The sequence below is a fragment of the Lampetra planeri genome, chromosome 21 (assembly GCF_965212315.1).
Source record: "Lampetra planeri chromosome 21, kcLamPlan1.2.h2, whole genome shotgun sequence".
Lineage (NCBI taxonomy): Eukaryota > Metazoa > Chordata > Hyperoartia > Petromyzontiformes > Petromyzontidae > Lampetra > Lampetra planeri.
This window is the reverse complement of record NC_136127.1, coordinates 5,149,087-5,167,545: the sequence shown is the minus strand read 5'-3', so window position 1 is coordinate 5,167,545 and position 18,459 is coordinate 5,149,087. Positions and strand designations below refer to the sequence as shown.

General features: G+C 40.6%; 1 protein-coding gene across 1 annotated transcript in view; it reads right to left on the bottom strand.

The window, feature by feature from the left end:
• PTH1R (parathyroid hormone 1 receptor) overlaps positions 1-18,459 on the bottom strand; it is a 55,399-nt gene that overhangs the window by 8,919 nt on the left and 28,021 nt on the right. Inside the window, exons 7-10 of the mRNA XM_078604151.1 lie at positions 16,323-16,473; positions 15,441-15,501; positions 13,426-13,492; positions 7,997-8,091 (exon numbers count right to left, since the gene is read on the bottom strand). Of these exons, the coding sequence (XP_078460277.1) occupies positions 7,997-8,091; positions 13,426-13,492; positions 15,441-15,501; positions 16,323-16,473 (374 nt within the window). The remainder of the gene's footprint in view (positions 1-7,996; positions 8,092-13,425; positions 13,493-15,440; positions 15,502-16,322; positions 16,474-18,459) is intronic.

Sequence of the window (18,459 nt, the reverse complement as noted above, 5' to 3'; positions counted from 1 at the left end):
AATTATCCGACTTCTGAATGAGAGAATAAAACACGACAACATCATAATAGGTGACTTCAGTGCAAAGATTAGAAAAAGGTACAAATAAGTAGATGATTGGTAAATGTCATAGGAAAATGAAAATGGTAGCCCAAGCAGCAATATTATAATTTAAATTGACTTGATTCTCATGGACTCACTCTATATCGTCAGTGGAAGTGATTGGAGTCTGGTACGATGCAAGTTATAATTCAACATTTCCAAAGGGAGAAAAAAGCTGATTACAGGGAAGACCAGCACATATACCATAAAAATTGTTAAGGAGGAATGGTAATTTAGACTGGTTCTTTGTAAAAAATAGAAAAATCCAATGAGAATAAGAATGATGAAATGTATGTGATAAATTATAGTATGTTTTACATTGCAATTGATTATGATATGAAAGGAGGGGGTTGGAGGAAATAGATGACAAATGTTAAATAACAAGGAGAGGCATGAAAAGGTATGAAAATGTAAAACAATATAAAAATGATGGAAGATGCCATACTAAGCATTGGGCGAATTAATGCAAAAAAAGGGAAATTGATGATTATTTGATCGCAAATATTATCCATTAGAATGCAACGTTGAATTTGAACGCATGCTATAAACGGAACAATAATACAACTGGAGTAAGAAATGGATTTAGATCTCTATTAGCATATAAAATCATATATCCCAGTAAATAAATACTTTTCAGGTGAGCAGGATGTTCCAATTGCAATATCTGCATAGGAAACCACTCAACTGGGAATTGAAAAGAAGGAAAAGCTACTGGGTCACACAGAGTAAAATTGTGACATCAAAAAAGTGGCACCATTGTTGGATCAAAACATAGCAAGCATATTCTCAGGTTTTTTCGGTAAAGTCACGTAGGTAAAACATTAAAAGTAATGAAAGTAAAATAAAACAAAACAAAAATAAAAATAAAATTCACGACGTTTCGGAGGCAACACAAGTCTCCGTCATCAGGTGGGACCGTCACAGCCAGATTAGCTGCATCAAGTGAAGCAATGATTCAAAATGTAATCCCTTATAAGCAAGTTGAAGGGGGGGAGGAGAGGGGGGGGGGAGTTCATCAGAATGTGGTAGCCAATGAATGGAACGTATCGGGAGGGAGGGGGGTGGGAGGGGGAGGGAGCCAACAAAACATTTGGCGACGGCTTGGACGCGGCTGCTGCGCACGCCAACACAATGGGCAGAAAGGGGGGAGGGGAGGTCTGATACACATGATAGAACAAAGGAACGAAAATGCCCATGTTTATACCAATGCAGGCTGAAAAATGAAGAGAGTACTGTTAAAAATAACTGGGGATGTTAACACTCGGTGAAGTAAATTAAAATAGTGCCTGTCAGATAAGATGGTCCAAAAAGTGTAATTAAGTCTTTTTTGCGTGGTTTATAACATCTTTCCAGTGATTACTGAGTTTGTACCCATCATCACGGTTGAAATTATGTCTGTGTTTGTATATTTGTATGGCTTCGTGTACAAACCTTTGATGGTAGCCAGGAGGCTTGCAGAGAACCTTGGTCTCGGAAAAGACAATATCATGAGAGCCCGCCGAGTTGTAGCAATGATCGGCAACGGCCGAAGAATCAGTTCTGCCGTGTTTCAGATCTGACTTGTGCTCGCGGACACGATCAGCAACATGACGTTTTGTTTCTCCAATGTAGCAATCACCACAAATGCAACTCAATTTGTAGACTCCAGGATACTGTAAGTCAGGAACGACATCCTTCACAGATGGAATCAGATCACGGATTTTATGCACTGTGCTGAATCGGACTTGGATCTTATGTTTGTTTAGAATTTTGGAGATCTTTTTGGTCACGCCTGCTATGTATGGTAACGTGATAGTTTTGGTCGGAGTTTCATGTGGTTGTTTCTGTGTGGTGGGAGAGACAGCTTGGCGGATAGTACGGTCAGAGTATCCGTTCATCCTGAGGGCCCGATGTACATGTCTTAATTCATCAGTCAGGTGGTGTTGGTCAGAAATGCCATGGGCTCTGTGGTATAGCGTTTTGATGAGAGAATTCTTTTGAGATGGGTGGTGGTGGGAATCCGGTTTCAGGTAGGAATCTGTGTGGGTGGCTTTCCTGTAGACAGAATGTCCCAAGGATCCGTCAAGCCTCCTCTTAAACAGAATATCCAAGAATGGTAGTTTACCGTCTTTCTCCACTTCCATGGTGAATCTGATAGATGGGTGTCTAGAATTGATGTGGTCCAAGAAGTGGTTCAATGCTGGGAGGCCATGTGGCCAGATGACGAAAGTGTCATCCACATATCTCTTCCACAGGGAAGGACGCAGGGTGGATGTCTGGATGGCGTCTGATTCAAACTTTTCCATGAAAATGTTGGCTATAACTGGTGACAAGGGGGAGCCCATAGGGGTACCCTCATTCTGTTTGTAGAAGGTGCCATTCCAGGTAAAATAGGTGTTGGTGAGGCAATGCCTAACCAGCGCAGGTACATCAGAATTCAATCCCTGTTGGACTAAGTCCTCAATTATTGTTAGGGTGTCCGGTACTGGGACTTTGGTAAACAAAGATACTACATCAAAGCTGACGAGAATGTCATCAGGAGATAGTACCATGTCCTTAACCATAGAGACTAATTGGGTTGAGTTGAGTACTGCCGAAGAGGTCTTGCCTGTGAAGGGGAGCAGAGTATCTGATAGAAAACGGGCTAGTTTGTACGTCGGAGAGTTTATCGTCGACACGATGGGTCATAGCGGGGTGCCTTCTTTATGGATTTTAGGAAGACCATAGAGTCTGGGAGGTCTTGCCGCCGATGGTTTTAGAGAGGGACGTTTGCTTGGTTCGATTAGGGAAGTCGAACTCATGATGATACTGTTGGTTTTTGTCGTTAGGCTTTTAGTGGGATCGTTTTTAATTTTGGAGTAACTCCCATCATTAAGAAGGTCCAGGATTTTGTTGTTGTATGAATCTTTATCCATGATGACCGTGGCATTGCCCTTGTCTGCCGAGAGGATGACTATATCATCTCTCTTTTTTAAATTCGCGAGTTCAGAGCGTTCGTTTTTGCTGATGTTACTAGTGGGTTTCTTAGCATTCTTGAGAATAGTAGCTATTTCAGCTCTTGCTACATCAGCATGGATGTGTCCTATGCCTCTGAGGGCTACATCAATCTGAGAAATCATATCCTCTACTGGTATATATTTAGGGGTGACGGCGAAATTTAGTCCTTTGGCCAGTACCGTTTTTAGATTGTCAATCTAAAAACGGTACTGGCCAAAGGACTAAATTTCGCCGTCACCCCTAAATATATACCAGTAGAGGATATGATTTCTCAGATTGATGTAGCCCTCAGAGGCATAGGACACATCCATGCTGATGTAGCAAGAGCTGAAATAGCTACTATTCTCAAGAATGCTAAGAAACCCACTAGTAACATCAGCAAAAACGAACGCTCTGAACTCGCGAATTTAAAAAAGAGAGATGATATAGTCATCCTCTCGGCAGACAAGGGCAATGCCACGGTCATCATGGATAAAGATTCATACAACAACAAAATCCTGGACCTTCTTAATGATGGGAGTTACTCCAAAATTAAAAACGATCCCACTAAAAGCCTAACGACAAAAACCAACAGTATCATCATGAGTTCGACTTCCCTAATCGAACCAAGCAAACGTCCCTCTCTAAAACCATCGGCGGCAAGACCTCCCAGACTCTATGGTCTTCCTAAAATCCATAAAGAAGGCACCCCGCTACGACCCATCGTGTCGACGATAAACTCTCCGACGTACAAACTAGCCCGTTTTCTATCAGATACTCTGCTCCCCTTCACAGGCAAGACCTCTTCGGCAGTACTCAACTCAACCCAATTAGTCTCTATGGTTAAGGACATGGTACTATCTCCTGATGACATTCTCGTCAGCTTTGATGTAGTATCTTTGTTTACCAAAGTCCCAGTACCGGACACCCTAACAATAATTGAGGACTTAGTCCAACAGGGATTGAATTCTGATGTACCTGCGCTGGTTAGGCATTGCCTCACCAACACCTATTTTACCTGGAATGGCACCTTCTACAAACAGAATGAGGGTACCCCTATGGGCTCCCCCTTGTCACCAGTTATAGCCAACATTTTCATGGAAAAGTTTGAATCAGACGCCATCCAGACATCCACCCTGCGTCCTTCCCTGTGGAAGAGATATGTGGATGACACTTTCGTCATCTGGCCACATGGCCTCCCAGCATTGAACCACTTCTTGGACCACATCAATTCTAGACACCCATCTATCAGATTCACCATGGAAGTGGAGAAAGACGGTAAACTACCATTCTTGGATATTCTGTTTAAGAGGAGGCTTGACGGATCCTTGGGACATTCTGTCTACAGGAAAGCCACCCACACAGATTCCTACCTGAAACCGGATTCCCACCACCACCCATCTCAAAAGAATTCTCTCATCAAAACGCTATACCACAGAGCCCATGGCATTTCTGACCAACACCACCTGACTGATGAATTAAGACATGTACATCGGGCCCTCAGGATGAACGGATACTCTGACCGTACTATCCGCCAAGCTGTCTCTCCCACCACACAGAAACAACCACATGAAACTCCGACCAAAACTATCACGTTACCATACATAGCAGGCGTGACCAAAAAGATCTCCAAAATTCTAAACAAACATAAGATCCAAGTCCGATTCAGCACAGTGCATAAAATCCGTGATCTGATTCCATCTGTGAAGGATGTCGTTCCTGACTTACAGTATCCTGGAGTCTACAAATTGAGTTGCATTTGTGGTGATTGCTACATTGGAGAAACAAAACGTCATGTTGCTGATCGTGTCCGCGAGCACAAGTCAGATCTGAAACACGGCAGAACTGATTCTTCGGCCGTTGCCGATCATTGCTACAACTCGGCGGGCTCTCATGATATTGTCTTTTCCGAGACCAAGGTTCTCTGCAAGCCTCCTGGCTACCATCAAAGGTTTGTACACGAAGCCATACAAATATACAAACACAGACATAATTTCAACCGTGATGATGGGTACAAACTCAGTAATCACTGGAAAGATGTTATAAACCACGCAAAAAAGACTTAATTACACTTTTTGGACCATCTTATCTGACAGGCACTATTTTAATTTACTTCACCGAGTGTTAACATCCCCAGTTATTTTTAACAGTACTCTCTTCATTTTTCAGCCTGCATTGGTATAAACATGGGCATTTTCGTTCCTTTGTTCTATCATGTGTATCAGACCTCCCCTCCCCCCTTTCTGCCCATTGTGTTGGCGTGCGCAGCAGCCGCGTCCAAGCCGTCGCCAAATGTTTTGTTGGCTCCCTCCCCCTCCCCACCCCCCTCCCTCCCGATACGTTCCATTCATTGGCTACCACATTCTGATGAACTCCCCCCCCCCTCTCCTCCCCCCCTTCAACTTGCTTATAAGGGATTACATTTTGAATCATTGCTTCACTTGATGCAGCTAATCTGGCTGTGACGGTCCCACCTGATGACGGAGACTTGTGTTGCCTCCGAAACGTCGTGAATTTTATTTTTATTTTTGTTTTGTTTTATTTTACTTTCATTACTTTTAATGTTTTACCTACGTGACTTTACCGAAAAAACCTGAGAATATGAATCATTGCAGTCACGAAAGCTTCAAATCTAGAATTATAGCAAGCATAATTACTAAATCTTACACTGAAATTAAATACGTCTATCATGGACTTCTTTTATCAATAAAAGTGAGATAAAACTGATGTGAAAAATGATAGCCTCTATACTTATTTTCACACTTGCATACACTTCTAGCAACGTTTTACCTGTAGTACACATTGGGAAGAGGAAAAGTATCCGGAAGAGACAATAAAACGAATGGGAAATGAGATGAAAAGGATGGAAAATTAATTGAAAAATGGGACCAAAAGATGAGTAAAGTCGAGGAGAGGGAGGAATGGGCTACATTAGGGTCTCAAACTGCACAGAGCAGCGTCTGTTTCCACAGAGGACAGGGAGAGAGAAGGGATTCAAAGTGGGGTGGCCACACAGAAGTCAGATGATTTCCAGGAGGCTTGAGCTCATTTGAGATATACATATACAGATGAAAGAACATAATGGATTTATTTACACTATGCAAATATATTGGATTAAGTAGAATCTGTTGCAGTCATCCAATAGTTTTCAAGTTAATTTTTCTTTTTAAACCAGGTGAGGACTCAAGAGATCAGAATGAGTTTTGTGTGCAAGAATCACGACCTGGGTCACCAAAATGACAACAATAAAGTACAGCGATGAAGTAAAGCAATCAGAACGAAAGCAAAAACACTTACACAAGGAATGGAGAATACACCGATTATAAATCAATATCAAATCAAAGCTAAATATTAAATTCCTGCAGCATATATCACCTCTGGCAGATTATCTTCAGATTGATAACAGCACAAATTACCAAACTAAGCAATATAAATATTTAACATTAAACAGATGTAGGTTGCCAATAGCACTGATATGTAAACAAACATAGATATACTGTATGTCAAAAGCAATCGCAAGTGCAGTTACCGTAATGAAAGGCATGACGATATATGATGAATATGTTAACCATCTCAGATTCGCTGAAAACACAACCATAACAAAATTATTATGGGAAGTGGTGGACCAGATGGGAAACGATTGAAGTACCTAACAAAGAAGACTCAAAAGTGAGGCTCAAGATAAATGTGGACAAACACAAAACACACACACACAGGTTTGCTGAAGCAAATAAACAATTAACCATTTCCGTTTAGGCGAACTAGGAACAACATTATTCAGTAAACATGCGAGTAAGATGAAGTATTAAATCAGTGCATAGTATCTGCCATGACATGGGTAATAGAAACATAGGATGTTACAAAAAACGTGAAACAAAAACTGAAAATTATGAAAAAAAATTAGAGATACATGCTGAGAAGTACACAAGGACGAACACATATATCAAAGAAGAACACATTTGAAGAGACATCTTGTTTAAGTTAGTGGGCTTGGGCAGGACACATCGCTAAATAGAACGTTATATTGATGGACATGACCCTGCTAATTTCATTCAGGAGTATAAACCATCACACAAACTTCGCAGCGGCTTTCGACTAACCATTGAACAAAGATGGCCACTACATCGCACGCTTTCAGATGTGCTTCTGCGGCCGTCTGGAATGCTCTTCCGATATTCGGAAACCACTGGAGCCATGCACTTTTACATGTAAATTGTAAACTAATTTCATTAGAACTGCTCTTTGTGTTTCGTTTCTTGTCCTTTCCCCGCACCTCCAAATAGCACGGTTAGCTACGTACGGTGCGAAAGAAGTTGAACATACATACACACACATGACGGTTGATAAAAAAAGCAGCGATCGGAGGGAAAATGAACACCTTGAAGACAGAGTAATGGGATCAGCTCCTGTGCAGGAGTGGGGGATACATTGCAACATCGCAGGACTCTAAGAGATGGTAATGACGTGAGCAGGCCTGCATCCATCAGTGAATAGACATTGAATGATGATGAATTTGCCTTGGTAACTGATCTCTGGGTGTATTTAAATATAAATGTCAATATTTATAAAACATTCCTCAATATCATTCATCTTAACTATGGCCGACTGTGATCTAATTAATCATTTATGTTCGAAAGTGCAGCAAATTACAGTGTTGGAAATGTTAAACAAAGCATGGCAAATAAAGCATCAATAATGTAGCCTGGAAGAGGGGAGAGCACATTGCTGAGCCAGGCATTGGGGTAGCACCCAGACGTGAGTGACCAAGGGGCTGAAACCAGACAGTGTCAATTATCAACTGCGCAACAGCTCACTGGCCTAGTAGAAGTAAGGACACAACGGGAGGTGTGGTGTCATAATTGGCGTTGGCGATGATGGCGTCTTGACAATGACTGCTACACTGCGTCTTCATCAGGCTGAGACAGCGTGCTACCTAGCTACATTGCTATAGGCATATTACCTGTACTGCTGCCGCGATTCTTGTCTTGCCGCGTTTGTCTCCCTGAGCTTGGTTGCCAAGACTCTCACAATGTTCACAAACAAGACGAAATTAACCTGTGTAGAAAGACAGGAAAAAATCCCACGTAATTATACAAGCGTCAAAGCTGTCGCCTCGACAGACCTGGTTTTCACCTGAGGACGGCTACTTGCGTTGTGGCCGAAACGTCGTGAGAATAATTTTATTATGTTTTATTTTTATTATTTTATTACTTCCCTTCTACGTGACTTTACCGAAAGAACCAAGAAGAAAAATGTGTAACTGCATGGGGAAAAAAAACATATTTGGCAAGAATATGAAATATTTTGAAAATAAAGCCATCGAATCTCAGCGAGGCTTTCCTCCACAAATATTGTAAGTTAGTATTGATTACATTTCAGCTTATACACGGTTCATTTCCGCATATGTTCTGCTCTAAAATTTAAGACAATATAACAAGTAACCGGATACATTTTTATTGAAAGCTTTCGTGACTGCAGGGATTTATATTCTTTGTTCTTTCGGCAAAGTCACGTAGAAGGGAAACAATAAAATAATAAAAATATAAAACAATAAAATTCTCATGAAGTGTCGACTGCAACACAAACAATCATCATCAGGTGTGAAATCCACAGCAAGAAACGTCGTGAGAATTTTATTGTTTTATATTTTTATTATTTTATTGTTTCCCTTCTACGTGACTTTACCGAAATAACCAAGAATATAAGTAACCGGATAGTTGACATGACCTCATGTATTCAGGATATACGGGGGATCTTTATCTTTATTACATTACAGGACTTTTAGAGATGGTGACAGCTTGGGTCGTCTTTCATCCAGCAGTGGATTGCTAATGACTGATGATGATGTTCATTCTAGATTTGAAGTTTTCGTGACTGCAGGGATCCTTACTCTTTGGTTCTTCTCGTGACTTTACCAAAAGAACCAAAGACTGATGATGATTTTGTTTTATATAAACAGTAATTCACAACGTCTACAGCCAAAACATAATTTGAATTAAAATTAGTCATCTTTTACAACAGCATTAATTACCAGTTTAGATTGTGGAATTAGATTTTATAATCCATTTAAATTTCAGTTTATATGCAATTTTCAATATGGTGAGCTCCCGTCGAGTCCTTCCAGGTGAAACATTACGAGTAATGCCGTATGAAGTTAACACTCGCCAGAGTTAAATGAATGTGAAACAAATACTGCTTTTTACAACCCTGTAAATATTCTATTATTATATTTTGATAAAAATATGTCTCTAATAATATCTTGGTACGTCACCCATTATTTGACCCAAGGAGGCTGTAATATTTCCAATTATTTACTTAAGTCACACATTTACATTCTCAGAGTGACTCATGGATCTCATATGATAGACCCTTCTGCGAAGTGACGTTACATCTCCTTTTCATTAAATTAATCCATGACTCATATATTTTGTGAATTATGTTGTGGTTTAAATTTGGCCATTGTATGTGAACGGCCAGGTTATAAATGCAATATTGTTATTTTAAATTTTAAATCAGCCATATGTAATAACATATCTTCACCACAGGGATCGTTTTTTAGATTAAATGTCCAAATTCCCAATGACCTATATGACCAGGCCACGCAAATTACATGTGACCTTTGTGACCACTCGCAAAGACCCTCGCAAACATAATACAGAGGCTCATAAATGTCAGGCCAGGAAGAAGTGCATCGTTTAAATAAAATTAAATTAACGTTATACATGTTCATAAATATACAGGGTGATTTATTTAAGACACTGCACTGGTTTATAATGGACATCTTGTTTTCTTCTTAACAAACGATTTAATACAGTGTTCTGAAAGTAATATAGTCCCTATATCTTACAGGTGAGATTGCTAGGAAGGGTAAAACCGGTTATTATTTTTCAAAATTTGATACATGCTCTGACGGTGTTCCCTTAATTTTTTTTCACAGTTATTTAAGATTTAAATTACAAATATAATACATTCTCCAATACCTTCAGAAAAACACGTAATCTTTCTACATCGAGTGAACCTCAGCCTTCCACCTCCACTTCTTGGAGACGATGAGAGAGTAAGCTGAACAGCAGTGATTTTGAAATGATATTAAATTAGAAATTATAATAGCATTTAATTACAGGCATCCCTTGCGTAACGCCAACCCCCTTACTCAATTCGCAGTTACGCAATTCATCTTTTGGGGGAATACTTCACACTTACGTTCTGCGTTTCACAGTTACGCGCTCAAGAAAGAGAGAAAACATTGTGTAAGTAAATATTTCAAAATACAATTTTCAATGATAAAAATTCAAATAAAAAATAAATATATGTCTGATGGTGTGACCGCGTCCACGTCAGTGCCGAATGTGACGGGCATCACGCGCTGCTGCTGCTGCAAGCAGCCCACGGAGCAGTTCAAGAAGCCCTGAAGGGACTCCTTAAGTAATCTTTGTAGGTAGTAATCTGTTTGATTTTAATTATTGTTATTAAACTCATTTAGTATTTTTTTTATAATGTCAATAGCATTGTTAGTTGCATTAATACGTATTTTGTAAATCCAGGGCTAAAATTATGAAATGATGCTTCATTTTTCTTCGGTTACGCACCCCCCCCCCCGACAACATGGATGCTTATGGGAAAATAGGCTTCATACAGCGCATGTCGCGTGTTATGCGAAGGATGCCTGTACTTATGCGTATTATCAGTAAGTTATTAAATATGTAGTAAATGTACATTTTAGGTGATAATGAAATGCTTATCAATAATTTTCAAATATGTCTAGTACCCTCCATAACAGGAAAGGCTCTCCCCCAGCTTTGAGAGATTTTGCTGTCGTTATAATACGAATATAATGTTTGTCAGAGCACATGAATACTTTGCCTTTGTGTACTTCGTATATACAGGTGTATTCTATCGGATGAGGTCATCATCATAAACTACCATGAGCCGATCAATGCTCCCTGTTCAGGAGATCGGATTCACATTGCTGCAATCAGAATAGCTTTGAATGAAAACCACATTGTACCAAAGTCATCCAATTGGATTCTGTCTGATCGATTTTGTGCAGTTAAATATTATTAGCAGGGAAACACTTAAATGTTTGGCGCTTTCTCAATCCAATGTGGGATGAAGGCCTTCCCTTGTGTCGCTCACGCTGTCGCATGGCCATACTTCACCACGCTGGCCAGTGCAGGCTGGTCAAGGGAGTCTATATGATTTGAAGATTTCGTGACTGCAGGAATCCACACTCTTTGAATTTTTGAGTTTATTTTATATTTTACACGGTTGATCCCGTTTCGCCAGTTGCCCGGCTATTTTACAAGGAAGATCTATGTTGAGTGAGCACAGCACAAACAAAGACAAGACAAAAACACGTTCCAAGCCATGCCAGTTGGAATCACCTGGCTAATTTTGTTCGATTGCTAGGAATCGTGCATTTAATAATATTTGTTTAGAATCGGATTTTCGATTTGATCCTGAAACGTGATTGTATTCAAAACCCATGAACCGCTCACCCACAGTATGCAGAATATATATGTATGTGCCAGCTCCCAATGGGGAAAAAACCAATCACATGCAATCAAATACTGCCAAAAGGCATAACACACTTGATGGCTCTGCTCAGAAAAGCAAAGAGGCACATCCCGACCACCACAAGCATGACCCTGTCAGGAGCGTTAGATTTCATTAGATTTGAGTTTCCCAAAGGGTACTTCAACATATCTGCCCCTTACAGACACATGTATGCACACACACACGCACATAGACTCCTGTTTATACTTACAGAATGTTGGAGAGAGTGCGGTTTGCATATATTTTGTATAGAGGCTCAAATTGATGTTTACAAATAATGGAGATGAAGGATCCAGGGAAAAAAAAGCGTGCATTGCATAGTATATGTAACGTTTTACAAAACACGTTTGTCCTCCAAATGATGTAAGAGCAGTATTGAATCCAAAGGTAATTGCCATGGCAAATGGTTTTTGCATATTTTCAAATAATAATAAAATGATTATGTTTTTGATATAGCTCCCTATATGCCAAGGCGTCTCAGTGCTTTTCACATAAAGTCATCCCAAACATTTGAAAGGACACCTCCAGTGGAAGCTCTCCTTGTTGGCGCAAGGAGAGCTGCTACAGGGGCATGAGTCTGCCCAGCAGGGAGGCGATAATTGTGATGTATAATCCCAAATCGAGTACTTTTTCGATTACATTTTATTTTTTGCAAAGATTCACCCTCCAGCGGTCCCATGATTTGTCATGATTCAAGGTCACGATTTTTACGTTATAATTTGTTTTGTATCATATTCACTGTCTTGCTTTAATTGTTTTTCATTTGTTCGGTGGGATGTGTGCAGTTTTATTTTAATCAGCTTAAAAGTAACATTCACGTATCATATTGGCATACATAATAAACAGAGCTAACCAAGTCTCACACGCACAATTCCACACGTGTATTGTCGATTAATTGATGCATCGTTACATGCCTATCAGAAAACACTTGCCCCTCCTGTTGTGCAGGGCAAGGAATTGAACCCAACATTCCTCAATTGCAGGGCAGTAATTTGCATAATCAACGACTCGTTATTTGTAGCCATAAAACGTGTTCCTTGTAGGTGTACTCTATAAACAGGACAGCATAATTTGTGGATACCAATTGAAACACCAGTTGAATCTTTCTTGAAGTAAGAAATTCAAACGCTTCCCACATTTAAGTACAGCCATACGAATATTCATGATACTGTATTAAATGCAAATTACAGTCATCGACTACCTTTGGGCAGTCTCGAATAAAGTGGCACAACGCAAACTTAAAGAGATCCTGCATTTGCGAAAAATGGCGTGTCAAGTTGGAAGCTTTTGATTTAAAGCTTTCGTGACTGCAGGGATTCATATTCTTGGTTCTTTCGGTAAAGTCACGTAGAAGGGGAGCAATAAAATAATAAAAATATAAAACAATAAAATCCTCACGACGTTTCGACTGCAACACAAAAAAATCATCATCAGGTGTTTTTCACATATAAAATTCTCACGCCGTTTCGACTGCAACACAAGCAATCGTCATCAGGTGTTTTTCACAGGTGTTTTTCACACCTGATGATAATTGCTTGTGATGATGATTGCTTGTGTTGCAATCGAAACGTCGTGAGCATTTTATTGTTTTATATTTTTATTATTGTATTGTTTCCCTTCTATGTGACTTTACCAAAAGAACTAAGAATATAAGTTGGAAGCTGTAGTTCTCGCAGACGTTTTTGTTAAATAGCTGACTAGATACTGCGTATTTCACCTGACCTTAGATCGAAGGTACGAACCAACGTGATGAACATGTAACCCACAGCTGGTAAGGTGGGTTGGAGCAAGCTAAATTACTATAATTGCACATTTGAGTCAGAGAAGAAATACCGCCACTGCTGCCAGGATGGGTGCCTGGTATATCCACTTGAGCCACCCAGCACTAAGGTCCCAGCATCTGTATGGGTCAGAGACACGACACGGTAAGAATTTCCTCGTGCAAAAAACGAAGATTCAGTCCTAGTAGCTGGTTTTTTTCTCTAGTCTCCAAGCAGAGTTATGTGTCAATTTCGTTGAATGTTTGTACCTTTCAAAATTAATTGCGCTGTTTCTAATTCATTTATAGATGGCAGAAAGAGCCTCACAACGAGTTTTTCGGGTTGTGCCTTGTGCTGTTTGTTTGACATGTTGTCTGACGCTTCGCCAATTATTCTGTTTTTGAAGAAGCTGAAAGAAGCTCCCCAGCACGTGCAGGAATACTTGGGACATCGTGACGAGCAAGACAGAGTGGTAACAACCAAAAAGCACATCAGAGAGCCGTAAAGCACGACCGTGAAAAGCCTACGCATTGGCTGACATAAATGTTGGACGTGTAGCAGGATTACACATAGCCTGCAAAATAACATTCAGGTGATGACGAATCATCCTTTATATTACAGAAATTGTCATGTCAGTTATAATGAGCAATGGACAGCTGCGTGTGTATCAGGTGAAGTTTTTTCAGGCTGTGTAAATGTGTTTTCACTTCGATATGAAATTGCATTAGTTATTAAGTGGAGCACCCACGCCTGCTGGGAATTGCTGTCTGTTGATGCGTTGCCATGCATCTCAGGTTAACTGAGACTGCCATGCACGTAGGGCGCCTATGTCTGGTTGTGAGCTTGCGAAATCACAGCGGGAATGTTAAACCTTTATTTCGGTACATTACTGGCCGATGCACACCTTATAGGGTAAATGAGAGTGTGCATTCGGGAAAGAGTAATAACTACACAGCCTTTAAAATCGTGCAATTAATCGTGCAAGGAGGCATCGTGATGTTTATGCATTATAGTTAATCAAGTACGTCTCTAAAAATAATGTACAGCTATTTGTCAATCCACTGCTGGATCAAGGTCTGTTCCACACCATGACAGTCATGGGATTTGTGTGATCGAGTTGGTGAATGCTGATAGGTGAATGCGAGATGTATCCTTGGACTATTTAAGTTACGATAATAATTTCTACTTATAACGCACACAGTACTCGCTCCCTCTCGAATAAAGAAAATGATTTGGAGATGCTATGGACCACAGACAAGTGGGCAAGGCAGCCAGGTGTGAGCCAGCACCACATTTCCCTCCAAAGTTCTGCAATCGATACATTTAGGTGTTATCAGGCTAATTGATGAGTGTTTATATATGGGAAGATACCAGAGCAGCGGGAGAAAACCCATATGTGCAAGGGGGCAACACTTGATCGCACACAGTATGGAACATGTGGACTCCACATTTGCCGTACCGCTTTTTTCTGGAAAGACGGGATATGGAACCTCGGCACTTACACGAAGGGAGTTTCACAACATTTGTTGTGATCCACCAATCATCGTCTCCACAGTGCTCGATTATAGGCATGCGCCACCACTGCCTGGCTAAAATATTTCTTTCGCCCAACGTATTAAGCATGTTTGGGAATTGATATGTTGTATCAAAATTATAGGAAGATCCATAAAACTAGACCCACCGCAAGGCTGAGCCTGTATCATTTATACAAAAACTGATTACACACACAACTTTTGATTTAAAACAATTTGGAATTAAAATGCGTCGACTTCTATTTTTGAGGGGGAGGGGTTTGCTTTGTTCCTCACAATCGCGGGTGAATATAATGAATTAACTTTTTAAAATTATCTTAATTGTAAACTACTGAAACTAAATTAATTAAGGTGTCCAGTTTGGAAGGGTGTTGCACCCCCTGCCCCCCCAACTCCGCCCATGGACTAATGCTTTATTATTCTGACTCTCAGAGGCGTAATTTTTTAATTGCAAATTAACATTTGTACAAGTGCTTATAACTGTGTTGTGAGTTTTGCTTCGGTAACAACAGTTCGTCCGATCGTGTGCCGACGGAGGAATGTGCGTTGTGCTCACTGTGAGTTTGCCAGAGTCGCCCTGGCTGCAGCCCAAACGAACACAAATACGACGGGAAACCCTGCAACAAGGCAGCAAGGGGAGAGGGGAGGACGAGGTGGGATCGGTGGAGTTGGTCATAGGGGAAGGTGGAACAGAGCAAGGTTAGAGGGCTTGGCGCACGGCAATAGACAGCAAACACGCCGGGGCGTTGCGTTTACCTGGCAGTTGGTCGCAGTTACATTGCTATTAGGGGCATAGCGATGTTCTCCCTCATGTTGCAATCAATTATTCAAGGTCGCGATTCAATTTAAATTTTACGTATTTTTTGTTTACTGTAGCAGAATCTAGTAGCCGCAGGGATTAACATTAACTCGTTACATACAACATTCGCAAGTTGAAACATGTAGATTGTTACGTGTGATACGCTGCATGGATTGTAAGAATAAGAATCAACGGATTAATGTATTGTTCAACCACTGCTAAGATAGATAGATTTTATTTATTTCAGCAGGAATGGCTAAAAAAGCAAGTCGGCTCTATTTCATGGGCGTCCTGCGATGGTAAAGACATTGTCGGATTTTTCAAATTCCAATGGCAGGAGCCAATCTATCGATACAACAGTCGACGTTTACTTCCCATAATACGGTGCTCATTCTATTGAACTTCTAAAAATAATGGGTCAACGTGACCCCTAACTTGGATGTGAACTTGAAATCAGATTTTGAGGCCCAAACGCTCATCCAAAAGTGCCACTGAGCTGGAAAATGAGTTCCTGACTTTGAAATAAAATTTTCGGTTGACGTAAATCGTTGGACCCATATGACTTGCAAGCATTTTTTTCATTACTGGTATTAAAGCATATTTAACTCAACAGATTATGCTGCTGCGTTGGAGCATTACCCCAGCCGATGAGAGCAAATGTCCACAGGCGTCCAGATGCAGAGAAGGTGAGGAAGATGAGGCTGTAAAGGTAAAGCCCTTCAACCAGCACCCAGAAGTAGCTGGTGGCCAGGCAGTAGAGGAACAGAGTCACCACCACCCTGCAGCCTGCCTGTTGGCAGTAAACCACACAGAAGGCTACGTTTAGCTTCATAAAATGTGTGGGCAAGCGCTGTTAGCGAGCAGCTATTGTAGGGCTAGCACATGAGAGTATATGGTATGATCAACACTGGGCATGAAACATTGAAGAAGCTCATCCAATAATATTAATATATACCAGATACAAGGGGAGGCTAATTGATGCGTGAGAGGGCATACCTGTCACACCCCAAGGTGAACAGGACATGGCTATGACTCCTGGCAATCCAGCATTACTCAAGCCTGCCCACCACAAAGGTCCTTAATAATCATGAGCAGAGGGTCGAGGACTCTGAACGCAGGAGGAATAACACATATCCCGGACCTCTTAATGTATATTGGGCATTGATCAGGTAAATAAAGCAGAGATATAGATCCTGTTGAAATCCCCCACACCTCTGCTATGGCAGATGGATGGGAATAGGGCGTTTGTACAGGATGTCCTTGACCTGAAGCCAAATTGGGCCTCTGCAAGGTTATCCGCAGAGTCCCTGACAAGGCAACGTGGAATGATCATTGCAAGTACCTTTCATGGCACACTGAGGAAGGAGATATGGTTATTACAAACAATGCGGCCCCCCTAGACCAGGACAATTATTCCAATCCTGTGGTCCAGGCAGGCGTAATGATATAATTTAAGGAAGCCTGTTCACGAGGGTCAGAGTTTGAATCTCCAGGTAATAGGAGTGGTGCTGAAAGTTACCTTTAAATATGAAACTCCAGAGTGATTTGTGATTGTGGGGGTGCTGATGCAGCTTCAATCTCCTTAGAAAATGGGCGACCATCACTTATCTGTGCAGGACTGCATGGCTTTACTAGCCTACAAACTAAATGATAATTATTTAGCCAAAATAATTGTAATGTTACATATTTGAAAAACAAATATCCATGCGTTTATTCATGATTTTAATTGTGGCTAAGCTCAGATGTGTCAATGTAGCTCTAAACAACGCTTAATAATGCAATTTTCTTGAAGTAGTAACTTTTATTTTTTAGATTAATTGTAAATGCAGCGAACACAAGAAATTGATGCATTACTACACATATGGAAGTCACCAATAAAAATGAGTAAATCGGACATTGACACTTAATCAATTGCTAATTTGCTCATGATAATGACATGAACTTTGAAGCGATAAGCACAAATACACAAACACCCACACATCCCAGCACGTCCATCTAAACTGATTCACACAGGAGACAAGCCTTGCCAACAACCAATCACTCGCAAGAAAAAAAATAACAGGATTGAGGGATTAAGTCTAATTTCATGGGCTCAGTTTACAAACAGATGATAGGCATTCGTGACTGCAGGGATTCATCTTCTTGCGTTGTGGCCGAAACGTCGTGAGAATTGTATTTTATGATGTTTTATTTTTATTATTTTATTATTTCCCTTCTACGTGACTTTACCGAAAGAGCCAAGAAGAAGATGATAGGAAATGTTATTTTCTCACTTTTTTGTCCTGCATTCTACCTGGGCCCAACAGCCCTCAAATAACAACAGCAGCGGCAATGGCAGCATTCTCTATTTCAAATAAACAATCTCAATGAGTTTCAAGACTCTTTTCATGAGACGCCTGCTTGGGATCTCTGGCGACATCTTAAGTGAGAGTTGTGTGCATTTGGGAGGAAAGCATAGCGTTCCGAAAACAAAAATACCCCAACGTAGTCTGCACATGCAAGTCAACTGACTGTTGTACATATCTCCTACATCCACCTCATATCCCTGTAGGACGAATGTCTCATTCGTGTAATGACACTTTCTCAATGTGATCCAACGGCCTCACCTTTGAGCCATATATTCTAGGTTTGTTTTACCACTTATAGCCAGCATGCTCCCAGATGATCTATTCGTCATTAATTGCATTTGGCAGTTGGAGATAAAACATCACCTTTGTACTTCCCTTTGGACGCTCAATCTAGTAATAATCATATAAATGTCTCAGTTGTCAGCCCG